Source organism: Oncorhynchus tshawytscha, linkage group LG33 (assembly GCF_018296145.1).
Source record: "Oncorhynchus tshawytscha isolate Ot180627B linkage group LG33, Otsh_v2.0, whole genome shotgun sequence".
Classification (NCBI taxonomy): domain Eukaryota; kingdom Metazoa; phylum Chordata; class Actinopteri; order Salmoniformes; family Salmonidae; genus Oncorhynchus; species Oncorhynchus tshawytscha.
The window spans coordinates 9,956,222-9,975,617 of record NC_056461.1 but is presented as its reverse complement, the minus strand read 5'-3'; the positions used below and the strand labels follow the sequence as shown (position 1 = coordinate 9,975,617).

Genomic DNA, 19,396 nt, shown 5'->3' with positions numbered 1-19,396 from the left:
ATTTCCCACCTGGACAAAAGGAACACCTATGTAAGAATGCTGTTCATTGACTACAGCTCAGCGTTCAGCACCATAGTGCCCTCAAACCTCATCAATAAGCTAAGGACCCTGGGACTGAACACCTCCCTCTGCAACTGGATCCTGGACTTCCTGACGGGCCGCCCCCCGGAACTCTCTGCTCTAGACTTTCTGTTTCTCCTCCTCCAACTGTTTCTCCAGCGCCCCCCTGGTGACCTTACACTGGTCCAGATGAGCCTGAGAGAGGGAGGGAGAGAGAATGAAATAACCTCAGTGTATAATCTGCCGTGGACAGGCTATGGAAATGACGTGAGATTTGACTTCTGGGTCGACCCGAGGTAACATTGCATTGTGTGACACAATTGTAATTGTGCTGTGGCCCTTTTGAGTTATACAGAGAGAGATACATGTGTTGTAATAGCTGCATTTCCTTGTTCTCCTTGCTGAGTCGTAGTCTCTCTCATCTCTCCGTGTCCATCGCCTGACTGACAATGTCACCGCGGAAACGCTCGCCACTTAGTCCTAAACTTGACGCGTTACGGTCGTCGTTTACACTATACTGTCCTCCTAAACTTGACGCGTTACGGTCGTCGTTTACACTATACTGTCCTAAACTTGACGCGTTACGGTCGTCGTTTACACTATACTGTCCTCCTAAACTTGGCGCGTTACGGTCGTCGTTTACACTATACTGTCCTCCTAAACTTGACGCGTTACGGTCGTCGTTTACACTATACTGTCCTCCTAAACTTGACGCGTTACGGTCGTCGTTTACACTATACTGTCCTCCTAAACTTGACGCGTTACGGTCGTCGTTTACACTATACTGTCCTCCTAAACTTGACGCGTTACGGTCGTCGTTTACACTATACTGTCCTAAACTTGACGCGTTACGGTCGTCGTTTACACTATACTGTCCTCCTAAACTTGGCGCGTTACGGTCGTCGTTTACACTATACTGTCCTCCTAAACTTGACGCGTTACGGTCGTCGTTTACACTATACTGTCCTCCTAAACTTGACGCGTTACGGTCGTCGTTTACACTATACTGTCCTCCTAAACTTGACGCGTTACGGTCGTCGTTTACACTATACTGTCCTCCTAAACTTGACGCGTTACGGTCGTCGTTTACACTATACTGTCCTCCTAAACTTGACGCGTTACGGTCGTCGTTTACACTATACTGTCCTCCTAAACTTGACGCGTTACGGTCGTCGTTTACACTATACTGTCCTCCTAAACTTGACGCGTTACGGTCGTCGTTTACACTATACTGTCCTCCTAAACTTGACGCGTTACGGTCGTCGTTTACACTATACTGTCCTCCTAAACTTGACGCGTTACGGTCGTCGTTTACACTGTACGGTCCTCCTAAACTTGACGCGTTACGGTCGTCGTTTACACTGTACTGTCCTCCTAAACTTGACACGTTACGGTCGTCGTTTACACTATACTGTCCTCCTAAACTTGACGCGTTACGGTCGTCGTTTACACTATACTGTCCTCCTAAACTTGACACGTTACGGTCGTCGTTTACACTGTACGGTCCTCCTAAACTTGACGCGTTACGGTCGTCGTTTACACTGTACGGTCCTCCTAAACTTGACGCGTTACGGTCGTCGTTTACACTATACGGTCGTCGTTTACACTATACTGTCCTCCTAAACTTGACGCGTTACGGTCGTCGTTTACACTGTACGGTCCTCCTAAACTTGACGCGTTACGGTCGTCGTTTACACTATACGGTCGTCGTTTACACTATACTGTCCTCCTAAACTTGACGCGTTACGGTCGTCGTTTACACTATACTGTCCTCCTAAACTTGACGCGTTACGGTCGTCGTTTACACTATACTGTCCTCCTAAACTTGACACGTTACGGTCGTCGTTTACACTATACTGTCCTCCTAAACTTGACGCGTTACGGTCGTCGTTTACACTATACTGTCCTCCTAAACTTGACGCGTTACGGTCGTCGTTTACACTATACTGTCCTCCTAAACTTGACGCGTTACGGTCGTCGTTTACACTGTACGGTCCTCCTAAACTTGACGCGTTACGGTCGTCGTTTACACTGTACTGTCCTCCTAAACTTGACACGTTACGGTCGTCGTTTACACTATACTGTCCTCCTAAACTTGACGCGTTACGGTCGTCGTTTACACTATACTGTCCTCCTAAACTTGACACGTTACGGTCGTCGTTTACACTGTACGGTCCTCCTAAACTTGACGCGTTACGGTCGTCGTTTACACTATACGGTCGTCGTTTACACTATACTGTCCTCCTAAACTTGACGCGTTACGGTCGTCGTTTACACTGTACGGTCCTCCTAAACTTGACGCGTTACGGTCGTCGTTTACACTATACGGTCGTCGTTTACACTATACTGTCCTCCTAAACTTGACGCGTTACGGTCGTCGTTTACACTATACTGTCCTCCTAAACTTGACGCGTTACGGTCGTCGTTTACACTATACTGTCCTCCTAAACTTGACACGTTACGGTCGTCGTTTACACTATACTGTCCTCCTAAACTTGACGCGTTACGGTCGTCGTTTACACTATACTGTCCTCCTAAACTTGACGCGTTACGGTCGTCGTTTACACTATACTGTCCTCCTAAACTTGACACGTTACGGTCGCCGTTTACACTATACTGTCCTCCTAAACTTGACGCGTTACGGTCGTCGTTTACACTATACGGTCGTCGTTTACACTACTGTCCTCCTAACCTTGACACGTTACGGTTGTCGTTTACACTATACGGTCGTCGTTTACACTATACTGTCCTCCTAAACTTGACGCGTTACGGTCGTCATTTACACTATACTGTCCTCCTAAACTTTACACAATGCACTGTCCCTCTAACTTTACACAATGCACTGTCCCTCTAACTTTACACAATGCACTATCCCTCTAACTTTACACAATGCACTATCCCTCTAACTTTACACCATCCCTCTAACTTTACACCATCCCTCTAACTTTACACTTTCCCACCTTGGTCTCCGGGATGTCAGTGGTCTGTCTCAGCTCGTTCCTCTCCCTCTCAGACTTCTCCAGACGTTGTCTCAGAGCCATGATCTCATCCTGGGGAATCAAAGTATTTTACCACATCTCCTATCGCCAAATCTGCAATGTTAAAGCAAAGCTCTTGTAACTCTGTCTTTGGGTCGATTCAAAAGGCTTTGGACTCTGGATCAAGTAGTTCCCTTGGTTCTAAATCATGAATCAATTAATACCTATTTAGCCCTGAATCACTGAGTAGTCTCTGAATTAACTAATACCTCTTTAGCTCTGAATCACTGAGTAGTCTGTGAATCGATTCCTACCTCCTTGGCTCTGAGTCTCTGATCGTCAATGTTAACATCCAGTAGGGGGCGCACTCTACACAGCAGTTTCCACCAGATCCACTTGGCCACACATCTGAGTACGGATGTTACTCTGGAAACACCTCACAGCCATCTGCTGCACCTGTATGGGGACAGACAGAGACACCGGCATCCTACCTACTGTACCTAACCACAATTATAGGAAGACACATTATCGGGTGATACCGTCATGCCACAGTCACTGAATGTGTGTGTGTTACACCAGCGCCTACCTAACCTAACACATTACAACATGTTTCACCTGGGTTAGCAGTCAGGGGTTAGAGGTCATAGGTCAGACGCCTTCATTTTGCGGCATTGTTGTCTAGCCAGATGTCCCATACAGGCAGCATGTAGCTGTACCAGCCAATCACTGACCAGCTTGTCTCTCTGCTGCTCCCAAGTACTTTAACACACCTCGTTTCATGAACACCTGGGGAGGGGAGAGAAAGAATGGGGAGAGACAAGGAGAGTAGGTAGCGAGAGGGGGGAAGTGAGAGAGAGGGAGGGAGAGACAAAGAGAAGGAGGGAGACAAAGGGAGGGAGGGAGGGAGGGAGGGAGAGACAAAGAAGGAGGGAGACAAAGAAAGGGAGGGAGAGAGAAAGAGAAGGAGGGAGACAAAGAAAGGGAGAGAGAGAAGGAGGGAGACAAAGAAAGGGAGGGAGAGACAGAGAAAGAGAAGGAGGGAGACAGAAAGGGAGGAGAGAGAGAGAGAAAGGGAGGGAGAGACAGAGAGAGAGGGAGGGAGAGACAGAGAGAGAGGGAGGGAGAGACAGAGAGAGAGGGAGGGAGAGACAGAGAGGGAGGGAGGGAGAGACAGAGAGGGAGGGAGGGAGAGACAGAGAGGGAGGGAGGGAGAGACAGAGAGAGAGGGAGGGAGAGACAGGGAGGGAGGGAGAGAGAAAGAGAAGGAGGGAGACAAAGAAAGGGAGGGAGAGACAGAGAGGGAGAGAGAAAGAGAAGGAGGGAGACAAAGAAAGGGAGGGAGAGACAGAGAGGGAGAGAGAAAGAGAAGGAGGGAGACAAAGAAAGGGAGGGAGAGACAGAGAGGGAGGGAGAGAGAAAGCGAGGAAGTGAAAGACAGAGAGTGGAAAAATGTAGTGTAACTAGCTAATCTTCAGAAACACTGTCAGAGACGGACTCTAAGGAGCTCAGTACTGTCAGAACAGAAGCTCCCTCCCTCCCTGATACTCTTCCTGTCCAGATCCAGGTCTACCAGCAGCTCCTCCACTTTCCTTCCTCTCATCCGGGGTGATGAAGACTGAACCATACCTTTTCATGACCAGAGGAGACAGAGCCTGGAAACGACACCTGAAGTCACTCAAAGTCACGTGTTCCGAATAACCTGGTAGATAAAGAGAGGGGGGAGAGAAAGAGAGAGAGCGAGAGAAATAGAGCCTTCAGAGCCACAGATATACAGGTGAGCAAGATGTCGGCACCAAAATTCCCTTTATCAACTTGATAACCTATGCAGAATGGCCAACACTACTAACCTGTGCACAGGGGCTAATTCTAGGCTAACACTAACCTGTGCACAGGGGCTAATTCTAGGCTAACACTAACCTGTGCACAGGGGCTAATTCTAGGCTAACACTACTAACCTGTGCACAGGGGCTAATTCTAGGCTAACACTAACCTGTGCACAGGGGCTAATTCTAGGCTAACACTACTAACCTGTGCACAGGGGCTAATTCTAGGCTAACACTAACCGGTGCACAGGGGCTAATTCTAGGCTAACACTAACCTGTGCACAGGGGCTAATTCTAGGCTAACACTACTAACCTGTGCACAGGGGCTAATTCTAGGCTAACACTACTAACCTGTGCACAGGGGCTAATTCTAGGCTAACACTACTAACCTGTGCACAGGGGCTAATTCTAGGCTAACACTAACCTGTGCACAGGGGCTAATTCTAGGCTAACACTAACCTGTGCACAGGGCTAATTCTAGGCTAACACTAACCTGTGCACAGGGGCTAATTCTAGGCTAACACTAACCTGTGCACAGGGGCTAATTCTAGGCTAACACTAACCTGTGCACAGGGGCTAATTCTAGGCTAACACTAACCTGTGCACAGGGGCTAATTCTAGGCTAACACTAACCTGTGCACAGGGGCTAATTCTAGGCTAACCTGTGCACAGGGGCTAATTCTAGGCTAACACTAACCTGTGCACAGGGGCTAATTCTAGGCTAACACTAACCTGTGCACAGGGGCTAATTCTAGGCTAACACTAACCTGTGCACAGGGGCTAATTCTAGGCTAACACTAACCGGTGCACAGGGGCTAATTCTAGGCTAACACTAACCGGTGCACAGGGGCTAATTCTAGGCTAACACTAACCGGTGCACAGGGGCTAATTCTAGGCTAACACTAACCGGTGCACAGGGGCTAATTCTAGGCTAACACTAACCTGTGCACAGGGGCTAATTCTAGGCTAACACTAACCTGTGTGGTAGAGCTGCAGGGCGGGGAGGATGTGTGCAGAGTGCAGCTGGACTCTGAGAGCAGGGACGTCAAAACATCCGCTACCGCTGTCTGTCTTAGCAAACACACACTGCATGAACACTGGCCTGGCTCGACCAATCAGATTCAACAGAGCATCCTGGATGGAGGGGGAAGGAGAGAGGTGGAGAAAAACATCCTCAGATAGACAGGGTAGAAGTGTGGGATTTTGTATGTGTGTGTGTTTTACAGTGTTATAGTACTTACGGCCTGTAGTTTGACTTACGACCTGTAGTTTGACTGATATACAGTGGGAGTGTGTATTGGGGTACTTACGGCCTGTAGTTTGACTGATATACAGTGGGAGTGTGTATTGGGGTACTTACGGCCTGTAGTTTGACTGATATACAGTGGGAGTGTGTATTGGGGTACTTACGGCCTGTAGTTTGACTGATATACAGTGGGAGTGTGTATTAGGGTACTTACGGCCTGTAGTTTGACTGATATACAGTGGGAGTGTGTATTAGGGTACTTACGGCTGGTAGTTTGACTGATATACAGTGGGAGTGTGTATTAGGGTACTTACGGCCTGTAGTTTGACTGATATACAGTGGGAGTGTGTATTAGGGTACTTACGGCCTGTAGTTTGACTGATATACAGCAGGAGTGTGTATTGGGGTACTTACGGCCTGTAGTTTGACTGATATACAGTGGGAGTGTGTATTGGGGTATTTACGGCTGGTAGTTTGACTGATATACAGTGGGAGTGTGTATTAGGGTACTTACGGCCTGTAGTTTGACTGATATACAGTGGGAGTGTGTATTAGGGTACTTACGGCCTGTAGTTTGACTGATATACAGCGGGAGTGTGTATTGGGGTACTTACGGCCTGTAGTTTGACTGATATACAGTGGGAGTGTGTATTAGGGTACTTACGGCCTGTAGTTTGACTGATATACAGCAGGAGTGTGTATTGGGGTACTTACGGCCTGTAGTTTGACTGATATACAGTGGGAGTGTGTATTAGGGTACTTACGGCCTGTAGTTTGACTGATATACAGTGGGAGTGTGTATTAGGGTACTTACGGCCTGTAGTTTGACTGATATACAGCAGGAGTGCCTGCGTATGGCGGCCAATTCTCCACTGAAGGTCTTTCTGACAGTCCCACTCCTCTGTTGCGAGCCCTGGCTGCCCCCACCACTACCCAACTAGAGAGAGAGAAGGAAAGGTTGAAGCGAACATGTTTTATATTTTTTATTGTAAGGCACACATCAATAATACGCGTTTAGTAGATCTGAAAGAGTTGGATTGACACAATATGGTAATAAGCCAAGGAGAGGTATATCTGAGATTGGGCAACACTTACACAGAGGACTTCTGCAGCAGCGAGCTGGCATTGAGAGCTGATTGGTTGCTCTGAACCAGGCTGAACCATCCAGTCGGGTCAGAACCCATCAGGTGGCTCACCTCCCACTGCAGGACTGAGGAGACAAAACAGAGATTAGAACTGAACTTCTACACTACTATACATCAGAACAACGTGACCACTGCTTGCACAATATCTTCTGGATCACTGAAACGGACAAAACACTGACATACACACACTCGCCCAAACTCCTGCTGTTGCACAAAGTCACACACTAGCAAACAAACACAGACGCACCCCCTTTTCTCCCCAATTTCTCGATATCCAATTACGATCTTGTCTCATCGCTGCAACAAGGCCGGGACTGTAACAAGGCCGGGACTGCGATGCAGTGCCTTGGACAGCTGCGCCACTCGAGAGGCCCTCCCCCCTTTTCTCTCTGGTTCTCTCTCTCCCCTCACCACTCTCCCCCCGTCTCACCGTAGTACTGGCAGACTCTCTCCAGGACAGTGTTTTCTGTCGATCCAGGAGTCACCCTCTCCTCATCCAGAACCCACAGCAGTCCTCTGGGGTCTCCCTTCGCCCCCCCGCACCTAACACACACACACGGACACGCACACCATGTTCATCTGGTGGGCCAATCCGTGCCCGGAAAACTATTGGGCATTGGTGGCAGTGCTCCCAGAGGAGGCTGGGAGCTGTAGTCTATTTAGACGGTTGGTTATTGTGTATGTGTTAGGTACAGGAAGAGGGGGGGGGTTGTGTCAATTACCTGTAGAGCGGGCGGACACCACCACAGCAGGACTGGTCTCTGGAGCTTCAAAGTCTACTGGAACTCTCTCTTGAAACAACAGTACACATTACGTTACATGTTTGTGCGAGTGTGTAAAAGTGCGTGTGTGTAGCAGTTCTCCAGCAGTCTCCTGCAGGTGTACAGCAGATGCCAGTCCAGCGTGGTTGAAGTCCAGGGAGAGAACTAACAGCGAAGCGAGATGAGGCGTCTCTGTGCTGAGAGCTCACACACCCAAAAGACCTCAGGATCGTAAACACTGCCTGGGTACACTCCACTGGAAACACACAAGGAGAGACAACATTCTACACACAGTGTGCTATTACCTCACACCCTTCATAAATACACAAAATTTCATATTACATTACGCAAAAACATGCACGCACAAAGCACTCACCACTGATGCTGTCTCCTGACCGTGCCAGCCTGTTTGAGGAGTGTGTGTGGGTGAAAGCTTGGCAGGAGGTGGTCTTGCCTGTGCCACTGCGTCCCACTGCGCACACACTCTGATCCCTGCGCCTGCCTACCTTGGAGACATACACACGCCTGACTCGAGCGGCCAGGGCAGGGGGAGTGTCCCACACACTGTCCCCACGATGGGAATTAGGGGTCTGGGGAGAGGAGACCACAACATTCCCTTCTCATCAGAGTTCGCGTGGAACTACAGCAATATAACACCTTGCTCCTATCACTGACGGACCAGAGAGTAGAGACACTGGGTTTCCTGGAATGAATCACTCAGCAGAAACTGTTCCTGCAGTGTGTGTGTTCACATTTCCGTGTTGGTTCAGCGGCAGCCAGAAGTTGAGCAGGTTGGGTCCAGCGTGTGTGAGGGGCAGGCTGGCTTTAGCTCGACTGGTTAAAGTGTGGAGAGCTCCACCCTCAGGTCCCTCAAGTCCTCACACAGGTTCAACTCAGACGGATTCAACTGGAGAGAAAGAGAAAAGAGAGACATCATGCAGTGTTCCGTCTTCCCCCATTCGGACTCTCACTAGGCCTGCTGGGAGATCTGGGGTTCCCTTGTCTGGTTTCAGCAGAGTGGCTGGAACACAGAACCCACCAATCACAGTCAATCTCAATATAAACCCACCAATTGGAAGTCTCAGGACAAAGCCATTAAATCAAATCAAAGCCATTAGACACTTAAAGCTAGAATCCTTAGTTGGCACATCCATTTTTGCATTAAAAACATTATTAATAATATTATTAATATATGCCCATTACTTCTTGAAGAAAATAACTTTCAAATGCCTCATGAGCTGAGATCCACTGTCATAACCCATCAAAACCCAAATAAGCTTTTTTTACTCCAATGTTTGTAAAAATGGAAACACGGTATAGCCTAGTAAACATTTGAAAAAAAAACGTGTTTTAACGCATAGTGCTATTTCACAGTAAACAAATGAACATCAAGAAGGGCATTCAACATGTATGGCACTTACACAAATGAGTGATGTTTGGCTCAGAGAAATTGATAATAAAAAGATTGTGGGGAAGGTTTTATTAGATTTCCGGACAGCTTTAGACATTATCGATCATAATCTGCTGCTGGAAAAACACGTGTGTTATGGCTGCTATATTGTGGATAGACAGTTACCTATCTAACAGAACACAGAGGTTGTTCTTTAATGGAAACCTCTCCAACATAATCCAGGTAGAGTCAGGCATTCCACAGGGCAGCTGTCTAGGCCCCTTACTTAAAAAAAAACGTTACTAATGACCTACCACTGGCTCTGAGTAAAGCCAGTGTGTCTACGTATGCTCATGACTCATCACAATGCACGTCAGCTACCACAGCAGGTGATATCACTGCAACACTTAACAAAGAGTTGCAGTCAGTTTCAGAATGGGTGGCAAGACATAAATTTGTCCTAAATATTTCAAAAACTAAAAGCATTGTATTTGGGGCAAATCATTCACTAAAACCTAAACCTCTAGTAAATCTTGTAATAAATAAATGAGGAAATTGAGTAAGTTGAGTAGACTTATTCCAAGACTGCTTGGAGTAACCCTGGATTGTAAACCAACATGGTGTAGCTCAGTTGGTAGAGCATGGCGCTTGCAACGCCAGGGTTGTGGGTTCGATTCCCACGGGGGACCAGTATGAAAATGTATGCACTAAGTTGCTCTTGATAAAAGCGTCTACTAAAATGTACATGGAAAATGTCAAAGCATATTGATGCAACAGTAGTTAAGATGGGGAGAGGTCTGTCCATAATAAAGCGCTGCTCTGCTTTCTTAACAACACTATCAACAAGGCAGGCCCTGCTTTTGTCACACCTGGACAACAGTCCAGTCATGTGGTCAGGTGCCACAAAGGGGGACTTAGAAAAATTACAATTTGCCCAGAACAGGGCAGCACAGCTGGCCCTTAAATGTACACAAAGAGATAACATTAATAATATGCATACATGTCCTTGCTCAAAGTAGAGGAGAGATTGACTTCTTCACCACTTGTATTTGTGAGAAGTGTTGACATGCTGAATCCACCGAGCTGCTTGTTTAATCTACTAGCACACAGCTTGGAGACGGCTCTGAGACAGGATTGTGTCAAGGCACAGATCTGGGGAAGTCCATTTCTGCAGCTTTGGAGGTTTCCAAGAACAAAGTGGCCTCCATGATTCTTAAATAGAAGAATATTGGAACCAACCAGACTCTTCCTAGAGCTGGCCGCCCAGCCAAACTGAGAAAATGGGGGAGAAGGCCCTTGGTCAGGGAGGTGACCAAGAACCCAATGGTCACTCTGACAGAGCTCCAAAGTTCTTCTGTGGAGATGGGAACCACCCAGAAGAAAAATAATCTCTGCAGCACTCCACCAATCAGGCCTTTATGGTAGAGTAGCCAGACGGAAGCCACTCCTTAGTAAAAGGCACATGGCAGCCCGCTTGGAGTTTGCCAAAAGGCACTCTCTGCTCTGATGAAACCAGATTTGAACTATTTGGCCTGAATGCCAAGAGTCACATCTGGAGGAAACCTGGCACCGTCCTTATGGTGAAGCATGGTGGTGGCAGCCTCACGCTGTGGGGATGTTTTTCAGCGGCAGGGACTGGGAGACTAGTCAGGATCGAGGGAAAGATGAACAGTGCAAAGTACAGACACATCCTTCATGAAAACCTGCTCCAGAGATATCAGGACCACAGACTAGGGCCACGGTTTCTCTTCAAACAGGACAATGACCCTAAGCACACAGCCAAGACAACGCATGAGTGGCCCAGCCAGAGCTGGAGAGACCTGAAAATAGCCGTGCAGCGATGCTCCCCATCCAACCTGACAGAACTTAAGAGGATCTGCAGAGAAGAATGGGAGAAACTCCCCAAATACAGCTGTGCCAAGCTTGTCGCGTCATACCCAAGAAGACTCGAGGTTGTAATCGCTGCCAAAAGTGCTTCAACAAAGTACTGAGCAATGGTCTGAATACTTATGTAAATGTGATATTTCAGTTTACATTTTGTTTTTTCATGATCCATTGTAGAATAATGTAATGTAACAAAATGTGAAAAAGTCAAGGGGTCTGAATACTTCCTGAATGCACTGTATGTGGTAGTAGAGTAGGGGCCTGAGGGCTGTATTGTAATGTTTAAAAAATACATGTTTAACTGCCTTAATTTTGCTGGACCCCTGGAGTAATGGAGATCCATAACAAATGCAAATCCAAAGCGTGCTTAACACTATAATTTTGATACTATGGAGGGTCAGTCCTTGCTTTGAATTTGGGAGTGGTTCCATTTCTCCAGGCCCATCCATAAGCTTTTCATCAAAACACAGGCGGGGGGGCCTTTTTGTTATTGTTTCTATGAAGGATTCCAGCTTTACAGGCACCACAAGATGTGTTTGATGTTAATCATTAACAGGGAGACATTCTTCTATAGTTCATTAAGCTTTGTATATTTGTCCCAACATGATTTATCGTTGTTTTTGTGGAGAAAATTTCAGTCATAGTGGAGATTTCCTGGTTGTGATTCTAGTCTGTATTCTCAGTATTATTCTCAGAGCACAACTAAACAGAGATTACCAGGGTTTATGTCTCAGGGGATTAAACTCTGATATGCATCCCTAATCTCTGTGTGTGTGTGTGTGTGTGTGTGTGTCAATCAAATCAATCAAATGTATTTATAAAGCCCTTTTTAACATCAGCCGATGTCCCAAAGTGCTATACAGAAACTCAGCCTAAAACCCCAAACAGTAAGCAATGCAGATGTAGAAGCATGGTATGTGTGTGTGTGTGTGTGTGTGTGTGTGTGTGTGTGTGTGTGTGTGTGTGTGTGTGTGTGTGTGTGTGTGTGTGTGTGTGTGTGTGTGTGTGTGTGTACCAGGGTTCATGGGATGTGTGTGTGAGTATGTGAAAATCTAAAAGGATTAATGCTGGCTAGATGACCTAGTCCGGGTATTCTCAAACTGGGGTATTGGGGGTAAGCCAAATAAAAATGTGATTCACATTAAAAAAGATATATAGATATATAAAAAACACATTTTCAAACAGTACATTTATATTTTCCAACGGTGCTATACATTTGGGTGAGTTCCCCCCTGCCTGAGTAGCCTTGTTTCACTGGCAAAAATAAAATAAACCATATAGTGTTCAGTGAAATAACAACACAATGTCAAATACATGGAGCCTAGACACATAATTAACATCCAATCACATTAACCATTACTCTTTCACGGGAAACCTGTACTCTTGAGCAGACATTTAGAAATTAAACATGACAATTTGAAAAATAAGCCACAGGAGTTTTCTGAGCGAGAATAAAGATGAATTTTGAGTAGTAAGACATGTATAAAAGCAACAGATACCATTAATAAGAAGGGGCTAGAAGTGTCTTATATGGTGAGCTACCGAGTGGCTAGGACAGGCAAGCTCCATACTATTGTGGAGGACTGGCTGGGACAGGCAAGCTCCATACTATTGTGGAGGACTGGCTGGGACAGGCAAGCTCCATACTATTGTGGAGGACTGGCTGGGACAGGCAAGCTCCATACTATTGTGGAGGACTGGCTGGGACAGGCAAGCCCCATACTATTGTGGAGGACTGGCTGGGACAGGCAAGCTCCATACTATTGTGGAGGACTGGCTGGGACAGGCAAGCTCCATACTATTGTAGAGGACTTAATTCTTCCTGCTGCCGTCGATATGGCTGGGACAATGCTGGGGGAAAAGGCCCAAAAAACTATACAGACAATCTCTTCATCAAACAACACTGTTCCATGATGCATCAGTGACACGGCAGGAGATGTTTTGAAACAATTACTGCTTCGCATACAAGCCAGTCAATTATATGCGCTACAGCTGGAGGAGTCAACAGACGTGGCCGACCTGGCACAGCTCCTGGTATATGTACGTTCCGTTTATGGGGGTCAATTAAGGAAGACATCCTCTTCTGCAAACCCCTGGAAACCAGGACATATTTTTAAAGTACTGGACAGCTTTGTGAAATCAAATGGACTTTGATGGTCAAGATGTGTTGGTATCCTTACTGATGGCGCAAAAGCCATGACAGGGAGACATAGTGGAATGGTAACGCAAGCAGTTGCTCCCGACGCCACTTTGTTACACTGCAGCATCCACCGAGAGGCTCTTGCTGCCAAGGGAATGCCTGACAGCTTGAAAGACATTTTGGACACTACAGTGAAAATGGTTAACTTTGTTAAAGACAAGGCCCCTGAAATCTCGTGTATTTCCCTCATTATGCAATGATATGGGCTGCAACCATGTCACATGTTTACAATATACAGAAGTGCGCTGGTTATCAAGGGACAAAGTATTGACCCGTTTTTTTTTATTTTTTTTTTTTTTTTTTAAATTGAGAGACAAGCTTAAAGTTTTTTTCTGACCATCATTTTCACTTGTCTGACCTCTTGCATCATTTATCTGGGTGATGCTTTTCTGTCTGACCTCTTGCATGATGACGAGTTTCTCACACGACTGGCCTATCTGGGTGATGTTTTTCACTTGTCTGACCGCTTGCATGATGATGAGTTTCTCACACGACTGGCCTATCTGGGTGATGTTTTTCACTTGTCTGACCGCTTGCATGATGATGAGTTTCTCACACGACTGGCCTATCTGGGTGATGTTTTTCACTTGTCTGACCGCTTGCATGATGATGAGTTTCTCACACGACTGGCCTATCTGGGTGATGTTTTTCACTTGTCTGACCGCTTGCATGATGAGTTTCTCACACGACTGGCCTATCTGGGTGATGTTTTTCACTTGTCTGACCACTTGCATGATGAGTTTCTCACACGACTGGCCTATCTGGGTGATGTTTTTCACTTGTCTGACCTCTGCATGATGCATGACTGGCCTATCTGGGTGATGCTTTTCTTGTCTGACCTCTTGCATGATGACGAGTTTCTCACACAACTGGCCTATCTGGGTGATGTTTTTCACTTGTCTGACCTCTTGCATGATGACGAGTTTCTCTCACGACTGGCCTATCTGGGTGATGCTTTTCACTTGTCTGACCTCTTGCATGATGACGAGTTTCTCACACAACTGGCCTGTCTGGGTGATGTTTTTCACTTGTCTGACCTCTTGCATGATGACGAGTTTCTCACACGACTGGCCTATCTGGGTGATGTTTTTCACTTGTCTGACCGCTTGCATGATGAGTTTCTCACACGACTGGCCTATCTGGGTGATGTTTTTCTTGCCTGAATGATCTGAATCTAGGATTACCGGGACTATCTGCAACTATATTCAATGTGCAGGACAAAATTGAGGCTATGACTAAGAAATTGGAGCTCTTTTCTGTCTGTATTAACAAGGACAACACACAGGTCTTTCCATCGTTTTCTGATTTTTTGTGTGCAAATGAACTCAAGCTTACGGACAATGTCAAATGTGATTTAGCGAAGCACCTGAGTGAGCTGGGTGAGCAATTACACAGGTACTTTCCCAAAACTGGATTCGTTATCCCTTTTATGCCTCCAGTCCACTTACCGATATCTGAAGAATTACATGGAATTTAAATCAGAAGCCACTGCCAGATTTCTGCATAGGGCTGCGCTCCGTTTCTTGTCTTGGCAAATCGCGCTTTTAAGACACTGACGCCCTTTGCAACCACGTACCTGTGTGAGAGTGGATTCTCGGCCATCACTAGCATGAAAACTAAATACAGGCACAGGCTGGAAAATGATTTAAGACTGAGACTCTCTCCAATACAACCCATTGCAGTGTTATGTGCATCCTTTCAAGCACACCCTTCTCATCAACCTCTGGTGAGTTATTCACCATTTTTGATAAACAAATAAGGTTTTATATGTAAGATGGATAAATAAAGAGCAAAATTATTGATTATTATTGAATTATTATTTGTGCCCTGGTCCTATAAGAGCTCTTTGTCACTTCCCACGAGCCGGGTTGTGACAAAAACTCACTTATTTTTATGTTTAATAAATGTATCGTATAGTGTGTGTGTGGCAGGCGCTGTACAAAACAAAGTCACCAGCGATCGGATGTTCTTTAAAGCAATCAGAGAATCGAAGGCCGTGAATTATTTCCCATCCGCCGCTTCAGCCACGTGTGTTCTGGCTCCCGCAGTACGAAGGGTCGGAAAAGTAGTGCTGAAGCCGGGTTCCATTAACACGCCGACCAATCCCACACAACACACAGGGAACCACACGACAATACCACCACTTACCCAGGTGAAAGCCCTCCTTGTGGACCACACACATCCCTCACCTGAGTGAGTGAGTGAGTGAGAGAGAGAGCCAGAGAGAGAGAGAGAGAGAGCCAGAGAGAGAGCCAGAGAGACACAGAGAGAGAGCCAGAGAGACAGAGAGAGAGAGAGAAAGAGAGCCAGAGAGACACAGAGAGAGAGAGAGAGACCAGAGCCAGAGAGAGAGAGAGAGCCAGAGAGAGAGCCAGAGAGACACAGAGAGAGAGCCAGAGAGACAGAGAGAGAGAGAGAGAGCAAGAGAGAGAGAGAGAGAGAGAGAGAGAGAGACAGAGAGACAGAGAGAGAGAGAGAGAGAGAGCCAGAGAGACAGAGAGAGAGCCAGAGCCAGAGAGAGAGAGACAGAGAGAGAGAGAGAGCCAGAGAGAGAGGCAGAGAGAGAGAGAAAGAGAGAGGCAGAGAGAGAGAGAAAGAGAGAGGCAGAGAGACAGAGAGAGAGAGAAAGAGCCAGAGAGACACAGAGAGAGAGACACAGAGAGAGAGAGAGAGCCAGAGAGACACAGAGAGAGAGAGAGCCAGAGAGAGAGAGAGAGAGAGAGAGAGAAACCTGTTCACAAACCTGTTCTACTAACACACTGAAGCCTCAGGACCAGAACATCCAATCAAATCAGAATAAACCAAATTACAACACAGTCAAAACAAAACTACATTGCTTACTGGGAAACGCAAGCACAAACACAAAGCAAAATGCAGTGCTATCTGGCCCTAAATCGACAGTACACCGTGGCTAACTATTTTACCATGGTTACTGATCAAAACCTTGACAAAGTACAGGCTCAGCGAGCAAAGCCTTGCCATTGAGAAGGGTAGACACAGGAAAACCTGGCTCCCTGTATAGGAAAGGCTGTGCAACCACTGCACAACAGCAGAACCTGAGACGGAGCTGCATTTCCTGACAGAATGTAAAAAAATATAAAACAATTAGAGAGTGTAATTTCCCCAAATTTGAAACCCTTATTCAAAGACCCCTCTGATGAGAGTAGGCTACCCGTCCTGTTGGGGGAGGAGGCAGAGAGCTTGGGTTGGCAGTGCACTACATTGCTGCCTGCCATAAGTTGAGGGACAGTGTCTGACAGACCAATCAACCTGCACATGTCCTCTACTGTCTGCTTATTGTTATTGTTGAATGTATGGTTATTTTGACACTTGGTTATTGTTGTTACTGTTGTACCGTTGACAATTTTGATTCTCATTTTTATATTGTAAATATCCAAAATAAGCTTTGGCAATATGTACATTGTTACGTCATGCCAATAAATCAAATTGAATTTAATTGGATTGAGAGAAGAGCGAGAAGAGAGAGAGAGAGGAGAGAAAAGAAAGAGAGAAGAAAGAGAAGAAAGAGAGAGAGAGCGAGATGAGAAGAAAGAGAGAGAAAAGAAAGAGAGAAGAGAAAGAGAGAAGAAAGAGATAGAGAAGAGAGAAGAAAGAAAGAGAGAAAAGAAGAGAAGAAAGAAAGAGAGAAGAAGATGAGAAGAAAGAGAGAAAAAGAGAGAAGAGAAAGAGAGAAGAAAGAGAGGAGAGAAGAGAAGAAAGAGAAGAGAGAGAGAGCGAGATGAGAAGAAAGAGAGAGAAAAGAGAGAAGAGAAAGAGAGAAGAAAGAGAGGTAGAGAAGAGAGATTTAGCGAGATGAGAAGAAAGAAAGAAAGCGTGAGAGAAGAAAGAGAGGAGAAGGCAGAGGGGAGAAAGAGAGGCTAAATTGTGTGTATTCTACAGCATGCAGTGTGTGTGTTCTTTAGAAGGTGAATGTTCCACTGTGTGTATGTTTCCAGGTAGCCAGGTAGCCAAGAGCTACATGAAGAAAAAAAACAAACAGTGCACGACTCATGCCAGATAAACAGAGTGCCTTTGCGATGCCCCAGTGCAGCAGGTTTGCATAGCACGCATACGATAAGTACATATCTTAGGACATGACCACGTGACATCATACCTCTCCTGTTCTGTCTGTTGCCCCTCTATTACTCCCTCTTCCTTCTTCTCCCCTTCTTTCTGTTCATCTTTCTTTACTTCCATTTTTTGGCACCTTTTCTTTCCCTGACTTCACTTCCTGCCCCTGCTTCAACAGCTCAGCTTTCATTTCCTGTTTCTGCTTCAGCTGCTCCAATTTCCTGTTTCTGCTTCAGCTGCTCCAATTTCCTGTTTCTGTGGCCACTTCCTGTTTGGCTGTCTCCCCAGGGGGTGGGCTCTTGAGTTTGGGGGAGAGGACTCGCCGGGGCGTGGAGGTCTTGAGATCTGATTGGTTGGAGTGGCGGCCTTGCTCTCCGTTGACCAACTGCTCGTTTCGCAGGGCCATCTCGGCCTCTAGGATTGGTGGAGTCTGATCTGGGAGGAATAATTGCTGCGCCAGGCTGCCACTCAGTTTACTGTGCTGGAAAGAAACAAGATGGACGCCACCACAGTACATAAAAACACAAGGCAACGTGCTGCCTTTACTTGACCTTTGGCTGCCTTTCTATCGTCGACTGACTGACTGTATTTTCACTAGAGGTGAAAAAATGCAATTGAGTTAATTGCAGGATTTGCTGTGATTAAACGCAAACTCCGAATTTGCTCAAATTGAGCTGTGATTTAAGATTTTTCATACAAAAATGCATCACACTGTTGTTCTTTTAGCTGTATAGAATTTGGGATGTTTTCAAGTGCATTTTAAACACTTTCAGACACCACGATTAATAAAATCAAATCCACAAAGATGTTAACGAGTTAATGGATGAACTCTGACAGCCCTAGTTTTCACAGCATGTATTTGGAACTGGGCCACAAACCAGACTCAGATTTACTGTTAGAAAAATGCCCAATACAGTCTACAGAACAGGCTCTGCGGCTATATATACTGTGACAGCAGGTTAGCTCACACACTCTCTCTCTCTCACACACACACACACACACACACACACACACAGTCATGCTAGTGTGGAAGAGCAAATATCATCTACGTCTACGACTGCAGTTCAGAGTTTCCTCTTGTCCACTAAACAGGTGTGAAATACCGCAGCGAATTACTGACACATATCATTTCAACTGTATGTAATAAGTCCTGAACTAGTCTATGACAGGTTTACTCCTGATTCATTAATAACAGAGGTGGTATGGTCAGTTTAGATTAGACCTGCTGTTACTGTGGAGACGAAGTGGACAGGAAGGACAATAGGACCACTCTCCCGTCGTCTGCTCAGGGGTGGTCGAAACAGGTTACCCATCCATTTGAATGATAATACATACAGTACTAGAATATAGGAATTTAACAAAGAGATGGGTGATGAAGAGAGGAGTGTGTGGTGCTCTGGTTACTGTGTGCACGCACAGGAGTGGATGTGTTTGCAGATGGACATTCAAAGCAGTGTGGGACATACAGTAGACGACACAAAGAATGACGTATCCAAAGCACACACGGGCTGATCGTTCTAGAATACACACAACATGAAGACTCATTAGAACACACATTAAGGGAACACACAGGACTCTAGAACACACAGAGGATCAATCCAGACCATTCTAGAACACACAGAGTGAGGCCCATTCGAGATCATTCTAGAACACACAGAGTGAGGCCCATTCCAGACCATTCTAGAACACACAGAGTGAGGCCCATTCCAGACCATTCTAGAACACACAGAGTGAGGCCCATTCCAGACCATTCTAGAACACACAGAGTGAGGCCCATTCCAGACCATTCTAGAACACACAGAGTGAGGCCCATTCCAGACCATTCTAGAACACACAGA

General features: G+C 46.2%; 2 protein-coding genes across 4 annotated transcripts in view; one reads left to right on the top strand and one right to left on the bottom strand.

The window, feature by feature from the left end:
- The window catches only part of LOC112230876 (disabled homolog 2-interacting protein), a 321,602-nt gene that overhangs the window by 146,044 nt on the left and 156,162 nt on the right, over positions 1-19,396 (top strand). The window lies entirely within an intron of this gene.
- Positions 49-7,309, bottom strand: LOC112230861 (unconventional myosin-XVIIIb-like). The gene is made up of 8 exons (XM_042311574.1): positions 7,203-7,309; positions 6,922-7,044; positions 5,839-5,995; positions 4,665-4,737; positions 3,654-3,824; positions 3,353-3,494; positions 3,021-3,110; positions 49-255 (listed from the first exon to the last, which is right to left on the bottom strand). Exons 1-5 carry the CDS (start codon positions 7,269-7,271, stop codon positions 3,815-3,817), a joined length of 432 nt encoding a protein of 143 aa, XP_042167508.1. The 5' UTR covers positions 7,272-7,309; the 3' UTR covers positions 49-255; positions 3,021-3,110; positions 3,353-3,494; positions 3,654-3,814.

Excerpts from the sequence above, each read along its gene's own strand:
- LOC112230861 (XM_042311574.1), bottom strand. The coding sequence starts at position 7,271 with ATGGTTCAGCCTGGTTCAGAGCAACCAATCAGCTCTCAATGCCAGCTC. Across the intron at positions 7,045-7,202 it reads CTGCTGCAGAAGTCCTCTGT|TTGGGTAGTGGTGGGGGCAG; the intron begins GTAAGTGTTGCC and ends CTCTCTCTCTAG. Across the intron at positions 5,996-6,921 it reads TATCAGTCAAACTACAGGCC|GATGCTCTGTTGAATCTGAT; the intron begins GTAAGTACCCTA and ends CCCTCCATCCAG.